The 12,428-nt window shown below is 39.2% G+C and overlaps 1 protein-coding gene across 3 annotated transcripts; it reads right to left on the bottom strand.

The window, feature by feature from the left end:
• Positions 1-4,062: 4,062 nt before the first annotated feature.
• LOC104917648 (NACHT, LRR and PYD domains-containing protein 3) lies at positions 4,063-12,370 on the bottom strand. 3 transcript variants are annotated; one of them, XM_019274922.2, is made up of 12 exons: positions 11,049-12,370; positions 10,487-10,776; positions 10,297-10,349; positions 9,936-10,178; positions 7,804-9,688; positions 7,444-7,617; positions 7,040-7,207; positions 6,506-6,679; positions 6,234-6,407; positions 5,859-6,032; positions 5,688-5,737; positions 4,063-5,318 (listed from the first exon to the last, which is right to left on the bottom strand). In XM_019274922.2, the coding sequence occupies exons 2-12, from the start codon at positions 10,753-10,755 to the stop codon at positions 4,795-4,797; spliced, it is 3,888 nt and encodes a 1,295-aa protein (XP_019130467.2). In that variant the 5' UTR covers positions 10,756-10,776; positions 11,049-12,370; the 3' UTR covers positions 4,063-4,794. The 3 variants fall into 3 exon arrangements, with proteins under 3 accessions (XP_019130467.2, XP_019130468.2, XP_027141440.1); XM_019274923.2 differs by having other exon boundaries at positions 7,804-9,685; XM_027285639.1 differs by lacking the exons at positions 10,297-10,349; positions 11,049-12,370 and having other exon boundaries at positions 10,487-10,578.
• Between the last annotated feature and the right edge of the window lie 58 nt (positions 12,371-12,428).

The raw sequence follows: 12,428 nt of genomic DNA, 5'->3' as shown, positions 1-12,428 counted from the left end.
ATATGACTCACTGGCTGGCTGTAAAAAATGTACTGGAGGCTGAAGCCTGATGCATGCTTAGAAGAATTACCATTTCCTACCATCACCACACACACATACCCATCCCTGTACATTAACATACATGCAGCAAACACATTAGTTATGTACACAACTTCTGTTCACTCTGTTAATGTTTCAAAAATAAACATAATTTCACCAAACGTCCAATGCAAATTCCATTTTTTAAAAATATTTACAGTTGTTCCAGAGGCTTAATGGAGATGGCGCAAAAAGAAATTTATGTCGAAATTAGATGGACATGACTTACTCAGCAGCTAAATGATGTATGACGGCTGATGTAAAAGGCTGAACAGCAGGAGTGTGTATGCATGTCAGCACATTATGTGTGGATGTGCAGGTAAAAGGTGAAATGAGACATGTAACTCCGGATTTCAGATGTCTGGGGTTATGTTCATGCTGAGCTGTCAGTAGTAAGCCTGTCACTCCAAATGACTCCCTCAAAAACACACAGGCAGGTTTAAACACACACACACACACACACACACACACACACACACACACAGTCCTCCTCATACATTTCCTCTTCTGTGTACTTGACATGATTATAAAATACAAACACAGTATGTGCCCCATTAAAAGAAAACATGAAAGTCAGCTTTGAAATACTTATAGAGAGATAGAGAGCCATGAAGACACACACACACACAGGTACAGCACACACACACACAAACACACACACAAAGGACATAGATTTGAAGCACATCCAAGTCAGAGCACCTGGAAAAGAAATAATGACAGAGGGAGAGCAATATGTATGTGAAAATGTTCCCACAGTCCTCCTCCTGTTTATCTAATTATTATGTTATAATGTAATGGCAAGCAAATATGTGTTTATTAATGTAGTTGTTAACAACTTTGGTTGAAAATGTATGAATGATACAGTATAAGACTGTACTGATTGTACTGCTGCATATTAATAAATGTCCTATATAGTCCTACATACAACTACGTTGTAGTGTGTTATGAACCATTTATTAAAGATTTGTAAACTTCTTATAAATGTTAAAAAGTGGTAAACGATCATATAATCTGTTTATTCTGTACAAATGGGAAAACTACATGTTGCCAGGCAACCGTAGACTACAGGAAGTTACAGTGTCCGGCCAACAGGAGGTGTCTCTGTCATCGATATCCCGCTATTTAAGAAGACATTAAGGAAAATATATAAATGATAATAAATATCATGGCTTGGGTGAAAATAATGACAGAAGGCATGGATGAATGCATCGCAGGTCCCATGTGAAACTTTTTTTTTAACACGAGTTATTTTTAATATCCTGCAATTCTCACAGTAAATGGAAATATAATTATGCATAGCACTGTGTGTAGAACCAATCACATGCTGATTTAGAAGTAGCATGTTGTGGCCCTGGAACTCGGCCACAGCCATAGCTCACAAAGCATGTCTTTGTATGCACGTCTTTGTGCCGTAAATTGGCAGCTGTGGTATATTGTAGGAAATATGAAAACAACTAAATCTCTCCTTCTTATTCTCTTCCTCCTTTCAGTGAGCAAAACAAATAACCAGCCAACATCTGTTTAGTGCTGAGTTTCCACTCTTTAACCCTCTGCTCAGACCTGTCCTTTCTGCAAACGACTATACTTTCATACATCTGAACTAATTGTTGTTAGTTGTTCTCATTTACATATTTTTATCGTCCAGGAAGAATAAAATTCATTGTGGCTCATAAATGCTCCCCAAACAGCAACAGTTATTCATATGCTGCTGCACTGAGATGTCGATCAAATTTCTATTTTTTGATTGACAAAATAAACCTAAATACAGCTTAATAGCAACACCTGTATTATGCGATTGACCGTAACGATATTTCAAATGAGCAATCACAAAGAAACTTAGAGGCCTTCTTCCTCCCTCTGCCTTACTGAAGAGGAAATACATTTGGGAGTCATTTTCCCTATCCCACTCTCACCACCTGCCTCTACAAATCCAAACAGTTTGGTTTCTCAAGGACCGTGTATCAGGAAATGTTAATTTTGTAAATAGAATAATCTAACTAGACTGTGTGTGTGACTTACTGTGCAGATGTTCGGCGTCAGGCAGGTATGCATGACTGTCTGTCAATGAAAGTAACTATTGTCAACAGCCAAATACGCCGAAATACACTGCAAGCTGATGAGTGAAGCAGCTGCAGCCTAACATGTGACCACACTGGTGGCTTGGCTCTAGGGATGGAAGTGTTTGTCCAATAGTTTTGTCCAGAGCGACAGACGCCATTTTAGCTATGTCTGTTGATAGTTGACAGTTTACAATGATGATGTTAGCAGTTTTACAATGGGTTTAAACAGGGACAGACTAAAGCGGGTTTCTAATCTATAGCTGGCAACCATTGATTTTGATGATTTTGGCAGACTCTACAGGCAGACGGCTAATTACTGTACGCTAATTATCTCCAGGAGTTGGCTAAAAGCTGCCGTAATCAGCTCCTACACAGTGGGGAAATGCTATATGCTTATCTTGAATCATTTTTAATGTAGTCCTATGAATTCAAGCCAAAATGGAAGTGCCAAAAAAACTGCAGTACCCTCAAACGTCCACTTCAGGCTGGCTACAGAACGAGTCAGTCTCCATACGTCCCCATAAGAAACCGTCCAACTTCACAGCAGAAATAATCGTGTTTGCAGCCTGGAGCGAATAAATATAATTTACCTATTCATGACAACTGGACTGAGGCTGAATTTCTATAGAACCCATTCAAATTATATTAAGTTATGGATAATTCAGAGCCGGGCCACTTTGATTGACAGGTGGGCGTCATTACAGATGGCTTGTTTGAGCAACCAGGCTTCATTCAGCCCGTCTCAGGTCCACCCACACTCAACATATTTTCTCATTGGATTAGCCAGGAGACGACAGAGGCAGGACTGCCAAGATGGCGACGGGCAGAGCCACTACAGTCTGAGCTTAGTAGCACTTGGTTGCTACAGCAGTTCGGAAAGTAATTAACCTGACATGTTATTGTTTTTGCAGTTAACACACAGCTTAATCTACTTCTTGTACATTTTGTATGTTTGGTTATTGAATGTGATGTACAGTATACAAAGAGAATTGCAATAGTTATCCAATGCAGTGTATCACTGCATAACTACTGCTAATTTCCATTACCTGTCCCTTTGATAGGCCTGCTGTGTTCATAGGGGACATGCACGCCCCCAGATAATCTTAACTTTTTTTAATGTTTATAAAACTGTTCATACCCCCCTGACATTTACAACATATGGGCAAATCAAGATGAGAATATGAATAAATAATATGCATAAATCAATTTCAAACAGAAGGTGATTCATGCATGAAGGATGTGATCCTGAAGAAAACTTTCTACAGTGTGTGTGTGTCCATCTGCTTTCACCAGTTCTAAGGTCCCTGTTGAATTAAGTAGGAAAATTGATTTTTTATTTATAAGCTTTAATTTCATTTTAATGTATTAGGAATTGAAATTCAAATTAGCAGCATTCTTTCAGAGAAAATTGAAGCGCTGCAGGAACACTCTGTTCACAGAAGCAACCCTGAACTTTCATGGAAGAGTGGAAGTAGGGCATTGTGAGTTCATGTGTTTCTTTATAGTAAAGGTACACACACGCAGAGGATGAACTTTCAAATGTCATTTCTACAAGCACACATACACACAATAAACCACATTCCAACAGCATGAGCTGGCCTGGTATGTGATATCCTGTTAGACATTACCCTCTAGTGTTACACCGTTAGAATGCAGTGGCAGTGATACAAAGTGTGAAGTGGCCATCAAACAAGACTTGTGACAAGTCTTACATATCTAGATTGATGTATCTGTGTTACATAATGAAAGTGCAAAGCTTGTACATCGTGTAAACATCTAACTATGAAATGTAACCGTTAATATTTGATCAGGGTTATGAGGATGCAGTCCTACGGCCATGCAAAATCATGAATTTGGATGAAGGTGCAAAACCCCAGATTAAATTGTAATAAATGGTCAATTCCTTGAACATTTAGTCATTTAGTCAACATTTACTGTTTTTATTAGTCTTCACTGAATAAAATAAACAAAAAAATAAAAAATAAAATAATAACACAAACATCGACATGGACCTTCATTGTACATTCTTCCATCTGTACATACTGTTTGCCTGCGCATACCAACAGATAAACAGGACTGATATTCAAGAGACAATGCCAATGGTTTCACACATTTAAACTAGATGTAAGATAAGATAGACTTTAATGATCCCACACTGGGAGAAATTCACTTATCACATTTGCTTATATACACAAGGTTGATAATAAATTATTCACAAGTAAGAAATATATCAAAAAAGTCATGAAGTCATGGTGGTGTTCTGAATGAATTAAATACATGCTGTCAACAAACATAAAAAAAAAGATAAAAATCAAATTGAAGCCCAAAAACTTCCATAGAAATTGATTCAAGCATGTGAGTTAGAAAAAAATGTAAACTCATGAGGAAGGACTGAACTGTGAGAAGGAATGTAGACCAGCCTGTACACGCTGGATCTGGTTCATTCGTTTCAAGATCAGTGTCAGTGGTTTAAAGAGACAGACCTGTGAGATGAGTGAATACGTGCATTATTTACAGTAACCATGGCAATGCAGACACTAATTGTATTCAAATTTTCTGTATTTCATTTTTATCTTCACTCATTCATTTTGCATGTGTCCAGCACAGGTTGGCTGTTTTTTGGCCACAGTTATGACATTTCCACAAAGATTTTTGGTTACTTTAGTTTACAGAGGTGAATTGATCCAAAGTGATGGTCCAGGTGAAAACCAGGATGGAGTGGCTCAGTGAACTTTGTACGGACAGTGTACATGTGGGTCATCGGTTCAGGAAGGACTCTAAAAAAGGACAAAATACCTGCTGGCCAGTCCAAATACACTCCTATGGTATCACAGTGGATATAACCGTCCGCAAAGGTCAGAGAGGAATTGTTATGATGAAAGCTCCCATTCTGAATCCGGCACCAAGACTTTTCATTACCTCCCAAACGAAATTCACTTGAACAGTCTGATACCCTGTCTATACTTTTGTATGCCACTCCAACATCAGCTGAAACACATTCAACCTCCCAGTAATGGCGACAAGTCAGACCCTCTTCACACAGTACTTGACAGGCATCAAATCTGTCCGGATGATCAGGATATGGTTGCTTCTCACGAACAAATGTTGCCCTTTTGTTCTCTTCTGACAAACTTATTTCCAAGCCTGCTGTGTTGGGGTCCAGCGTCAGATCACAGGCATCTGCAATCAAAGACAGAAGAAAGAGAAAAATCAAATGTCTGGTCTATGTTTTGTCATCAAACTTTCCATGTTGTTCAATCAAACCCCAGCGTTGCAGACTGCTGGTACGGAAATGCACAACCCTCCACTGAAATGAATTGAAAGACCTCCTGTTTCCCTGATCCTGTCTGAATGCCCACTAATACAATATAACACAGTGATTGCAGCATCACAGTCCCATGTAGATGTGTATTTTACGTAATATGCTTACATCCACACTGGAAGGATATTTTTATTAGAAATATAAATTGATATTTATGGAATTATATTTTAATATTTAATACTTTACTTGCTGTTCTAACTTTGAATAAAAAATAATTGTATTCTTACACTGTCTCAGTAGCTTCAAGTCAAACCAGCATTCTTCATTGTGGTCCACACTGATGGGAAATAAAGGGACAGTAGGTGAAAACATCAAAAATATTATCTTCAAATCAAACGCATGATATGAATCTTGTTAATTTATCTTGCGTGTCTGTTAGACAGTCTGTTTGAGCATACTTAAGTTTTTCCAGGCTGCAGCGTGAATCCTTCTGTATTTCAGTCAGCAGCCTGACTCCTTGATCTGCCACGTGATTAAAGCTCAGGTCCAGCTCCCTGAGGCGGCAGTGCTCAGACCTCAGAGCCGAGGACAGGACGACACATCCATCTACTGTCACTTTACAGAATGACAACCTGCAGAAATCAAACAACTCACATTTTAGGCGTGTGGTACATGCACTATGAGCAGCAATTTTCTTGTGATTGTTGCCTAATTTGATGAGTAATTTATCAGACTCTCCCTATGCTACACATATGTTTGACATCTTCAATAAATAGGGTGGACAAAATATTAAAAACACTAATAAAGTCAAAGTGAATAAATACTACACTGACCTCAAGGTTTTCAAACAACACTGTGGGTTTATCAGTGCATTACAGAGCGTCTTCACTCCTGAGTCCTGCACTTCATTGTAGCTCAGGTCCAGCTCTGTCAGGCAGGAAGTCCTGGAGCCGAGTGCTGAGGCCACTGTCTCACAACCTTTCTCAGTTAGTTTGTTGTGACTGACACTGTATGACAAATGTAGGAATATACTTTAATTTCTTAATATTAAACACAAATCTTTCCATATGAAAAAGAACTTTTATAATGCAGTGCAGTCTTTTACCTCAGTATTTTGAGTTTACAGTTTGTGCTCATCAGACCAGTACAGAGGATTTCCATTTCTGAATCTTCCAAACAGGTGTAACTCATGTCCAGCTCTTGCAGGTGACATGAGTTGGATGAGAGTGCTGTCACCAACTCCTTGCAGACTTCTGCAGTCAGTCCATTTCGGTTCAGTCTTTTGGTACAGAGATGACCAAAGAAATGACATTATATTGGAAATATATAAATAGGCCATGCTGTCCAGCTCTACCAAACTAACTCATGATCCAAAACAAGCTGACAGCAGCTAAAGGTGGCATAAATGTACACAGAGTGTTTAGCAAATAATCTTACACTGCAGAATACTTTGATCCAGTGTTAATATGGTAAGTATTGCTTACAGTAAAAGAGATCCAACAACAATGATGCATCTATCATCTAATATTCATTCAAAGACAGATTGTTCTTGTTATGAACTAGCCAAGAAATCAGATGTAGAACCTTTATTCACCAGCAATACCTCAGAGTTTTGGGCAATAATACATCTGAGACTTACCTGAGTTTCTCCAGTTTAGGGCTGAATAGCACAACAGACAGGAGAGAGCATAATAAGCCCCTCATTATGTTTCCACTCAGCTCCAGTTCTCTTAGATTTGAGGTTATTGATTTGATAGCTGATTCCAAATCCTTACATAGTTCATCTGGGTATCCCCGACCTGAGAGACTACAAACACAGAGGACAAAACACAGGTGAAACTTGCATACAGACATGTACGTACAAAACTTTATATATATACTTTAGATATTTCAGTCTGGATGACAGTGATGAACTGACCTGTCATACCATACCATGTAATTTTGCGTATGTATTTCACTTCTTACACAAATGTATAGATAGAAAAGACTGAACAAGAAGAAAAGACAAATAGCCACACAATAAAATAAATAAGTTTTACTAACCTCAGAGCTTCCAGTTGACATTGGGCATTTATCAGTCCATCAATCAAGATCTTTGTACCTTTTTCATAAAATTCACTGTTTGTCAGATGCAGTTCGGTTAGCACAGAGTTTGGCATTCGAAGGGCTGAGGAGATTGTTTCACAAAGCCAAACATCGAGATACACCCCTGAGATTCTGCAGAAATTAAAAAAGGCGATCATGCATGATCAGTTTTGTTTTGAGAAGCATGCAGTGAAGTTGCCACAATAGTAGCTTGTGTGTGCTTGTGTGTGCTATGTAAAAACTTAAAAACTGATTTATGTAAAATTGCAACAAAGAAGTGATTGCAATGCAGATACACACATTAAGAAACCAACTCACATTGCTTTTCTGCTGTTCCTAATAGCTGGGAGAAGCCTAAAAACACCTTTTGCTGATGGTCTGTATTTTTTCAGGTCAAATTCTTCTAGAGGCGTATTTGACATTAGGATTGAATCGGCCAGAGCTGAGCACTGAACAGGGGAGAGCTGTGTTTCTGGGCCATCATTTGGGTTCACATACTGCTGCACAGTCCCATGTAGGGAACTATCCTTCAGCTCAATCAGGCAGTGAATAAGGTTCAGACATCTTTCAGGTGAGCAGTCCCCTAAATCTATTTCTATTAGACTTGCCCTAATTTCCTCAACAACTGCAGAGTGTTCCTCTGTCTGCTGAATCAGGCCTTGAAGCAGTTCTTGTGTTGATTGTAGAGACATGCCAATAAGGAACCTGAGGAACATGTCCAGTTCTCCTGTCTTTCTCAGAGTTGAATTAGCTATCGCAATTTCCATCAGCTCATCCAAAGGTAAATCAACTGGATCTGCATCCAAGATAGACTTCAGATGTTCCTCAGAGCCTATCAGCAGAAAGTTCTTGAGGCTTGGAGAGTCTATTTTTTTACTTGCAAAACTGTGGTACACAAACAGAGCTGCAAAGTACTCCTGAACTGTCAGATGCACAAAGCAGTAGAGTTTCCTTGTGTTGAACACCTTCTCTTCTTTGAATATCTGTGTGCACAACCCACAGTGAACTCCAGCTTTGTTTATGTCGATGCCATACTTATTCAGGTCACTGATAGTAAATATGATTTTACCTTCATTCAGATGCTCAAATGCCATCCTGCCTAATTTCAAAATGAATTCTACATTTGACCTGAAGATCTCCTCGGTGGCTATGTCTGACTCATTCTGCATGTCATACTTATCAGTTGCTATCTGCATTTGAATGGAAAGGAAGTGTGTGTACATCTCAGTAAGAGTTGTGGGTATCTTGATGTTGTCATCTTGGGTGTCCATTTTTCCTAGCAAATACACAAGGACTTTTGCCGCAATCCAACAGAAGATAGGTATGTGACACATAATGTACAAGCTCCGGGACATTGTAATGTTGGTAATTATCCTTTCAGCAACTGCCTTGTCCTCAACTCTCTTCCTGAAGTACTGTATTTTCTGTGGATCATTAAATCCCCTGACCTCAGTCCACTGCTGTACATACTGGCGAGGGATGCGCTGGACTGCTCCTGGTCTTGAGGTTATCCAGATAAGAGCGGAGGGAAGAAGATGTTCCCGGATGAGGTTGGTCACCAGAGTGTCCACTAATGATTCCTTGGTAGCATCTGTCAGTCTTTTGGTTGTTTTGAAGTTTAGTTCAAGTTGGCTCTCGTCAAGACCATCAAAAATGAACAAAACTTTGTGATTAGCAAAGATTCTTGCGATTGTTATGTTTTTAAGTTCTGGATGAAAGTCCCTCACAAGTGTCTCAAGGCTAAACTGCTCACCTTTGACCAGATTTAGTTCCCTGAATGGCATCACAAAGATGAAGTCCAAGTCCTTATTGGCTGTCCCATCTGCCCAGTCAAGGATGAACTTCTTCACAGAGACGGTTTTTCCTATACCAGCAATTCCCTTTGTCATCACAGTTCTGATAGCTCTCACTTCTCTTCTGTCTTGTTCAGATGACATGCAATTTTCTGGTGTACTAAAGATGTCATTGCAGTTGATTTTAGTGCCCTCAGCTGTTTGACTCCTGGACTTATCTGCAATCTCCCAGATCTCATGTTCTTCATTGACACGTTCACTCTCTCCCTGTATAATGTGAAGCTCTGTGTAAATTTTGTCCAGTGACTGGGCATCCTTATGATCTTTTTCAGTGCCTTCAAACTCATAGCTGGACTTTTTCTTCAGATCTGCTTTATGCTTTTTCATGACTTCTTTGACGACATCTTCTGCTGCAATAAAAGAGTTGATGTCAAATGATAATCAAAGCAGTTTCGTTTTGACTGTGTAGTGCATTTGATCTTGTAGTAAAACAATAAAACAATATTTTATAACCAAGCTATGCCATTAAATAGAATAGAAATGCGTCAATGGGTCATTTTTTAATCATTGCACAAGTCAGTTTATTACTACACTAATGATTATAAATATTATATTATCATGTTTTGGATATCATCTCATCAAAAAGATCTCACATACTTTCAAATATCTGTGGTTGAATGTTCTGGAGGATGCTGTAGAAGGTAGATTTGGCTTTTGTAGTTGTGAGGACCTTGTAGAGCTCCCGCATCTGCTCCTGGTTAGTCGTGGCAGCCTTGATGTTGGCATACGACTCTTTATGAATGATTTCCTGCTGTAACATCTCATCTGCTATCACGATCACTGGAATATCACTCTGAATGAGCTTAGCCCTGTTGTTGTCCACCCAGTCCACTTCAGAATCTGTTACAAGCATGCAGGAGAAAGAATGGCCTCTAAAGCATGTGTATACTTTTCTTAAGATTATTTTTCTGATCACCAGGTGAAAAAAAAGTGTCTCTAATTTTTAACTTGTACTCACCTTTCTTCTCACTGATGGCTGAAGCAGGCTCATGTGTTTCAGAGAGGCAAGGACTGACAAATGACAAAAACATCTATGTTTTACAGATTTGTTTATGTATATGACATATATACAGTCTATTGTATTTGTGTATTTATGCACACAAAGAAACACTGTTTCAGTGTCACTGCAAAAATGCTGCAAGTCTCACCTTGGGGTATAAACCTCAACCACATGTGGCAGGGTGCTGCTCTTCTCTGTAGAACGCTGTGTTTCATCATCCTGCCTTGTCACCGTTTCCTCCACCGTTATCTCCTTTAAAGCTCGCACCTCCTCTTGCAGACATTGACTTTTTTGAACAGAGGGAGAGTTTTCTCCACTCTCTACTTTCATGAAAACCTCATCTTTCTTCTGGTCAATTTTGTAACATTCCTCTTCCTTTATTTTCCCCCTCCTAAGTGTCGAGCATTGGCTCCCCATGATGTCATTTCCTCAGTAGCTCTGTGAATGTGTAATTTGGAAGTGAGCCACAACAAAATTCCTGTACTTGTGTAGTGACAATGTTAAAGTAAAACAGTTTGATCTGCATCAATCTTGGGTTTAACTCATTTTTAAAGGTGCTATCTACATGCACACGCACACTCTGAGAGACTTTCAAGCAAGCAAGTAAAGAAACAATTTGGTCTGTGTTTGTATTGTATCCAACTCTAAAACAACTCTTAAAGCTTTTGATTTAACAAGATATTTGACTAAACTATTCAAAAATGCTTTACCTTTGTCTCTGAGGTCCTGCAGAACGATGTGAAACCAAGCTATGGGTGTATCAGTATCAGTTGAAAGAAAAAAAATTATCAAGAGGGAGCGATCATTTGGTGGGCGGACCCAGTAGAGTGTTTGTGTGTCTGTGGGAGGAGGAAGAAGAAACAGTCTGTTTTTTCCTGTTGAGTGGTACGTTTGAAACACTGCACAATGTGAACTCAACACCACAACACCACTTTTTTTTTGTTTTTTGTATAGGAAAACCAGACTTCTAATTCGAGTGGAGCACCAGGGTTATTCAAGGTCACCTAGGCCTGCGTCCTGAAGCCACGCATATGTCTTGGTAATAAATAAATCACCTAGACCTTTAGACATCAGACCAGTGTATATCTGTACCAGTGTATATCTATCTTTGTGAGATGCAGAGAAAATGAATAGATGGCATCTGCATGTGTGGTTCCCACCGTGAGGCATGGAGGAGAAAGTGTGATGATATATACAGTATTTTATACAGTATACAGTGTACAAATACTTTAAAACTTTAAAGAACGCATTTGCTCCATCATCACACTCTCTGCTCCACCTGTTTTCTCTGTCTGCCTTCTCTGCACCATCTCTCTCTTCTATGTTCCCCTTTTTCCTCGTCCTCTCTTCATAAGCTCTCTCTCTCCTCTGCTGTCAGCTCTAATTAAAAATAAAATATCAAACTGTGCCTGACCACCGGCACAAAAGCAGAACTACTTTGAAACCTAAAAACCTGAATGGTTTGCTATCTATATATATACACACATCATACGCATATTCTGACTTGCAGGAGGGAAAATAACTGCAGTCGTGTACGCCAAAGGGTAATGCAGGCAAGTCACACCATCCATCATTGCATCTCTGTCGTTTGGTTTGGTTCTAGCTATTGTGTATTGACTCTCTGTTGAGTTTTCACCACAGTTATGAATATCAGGGAGGATGTACAACGAAGCATGATGAGTGAGTCAGTCGGTTATCTTTGGGATTAACTCAGGTTTTCCGCTATCACTAACTGACTCACTTTTAAGATCACCATGGTAACCTGTCCTGCATGGCTTACGTGCTTCAGAGCAGGCAACTTCAGAGGATCAAATCAAAACCTGACAGATCAGTGTGAAATGTATGTTCATTTTCAGAATTCAGAATTCAAAGTAAGCTACTAATACACTTAGACTTATCATTCTCTATACTAAAATATGTTAGAAATTCCACACCCACATACAGCAGCCTTACCTAAGCCTTAGTTCTGAAAAGAACCCTGGTCTGCCACTTAAATTGTGAAATAAATAAATGCAAAACAATGTGTGGGTGACAGGTTAACTATTTACTACTCTGAATTCCAGTCAGGTCTGAAGTTCACCTGAGTACAC

Source organism: Larimichthys crocea, chromosome XII, assembly GCF_000972845.2.
Source record: "Larimichthys crocea isolate SSNF chromosome XII, L_crocea_2.0, whole genome shotgun sequence".
In the NCBI taxonomy this organism is placed as follows: Eukaryota; Metazoa; Chordata; class Actinopteri; family Sciaenidae; genus Larimichthys; species Larimichthys crocea.
The sequence above is the reverse complement of the archived record's forward strand: the minus strand, read 5'-3'. Positions and strand labels throughout refer to the sequence as shown.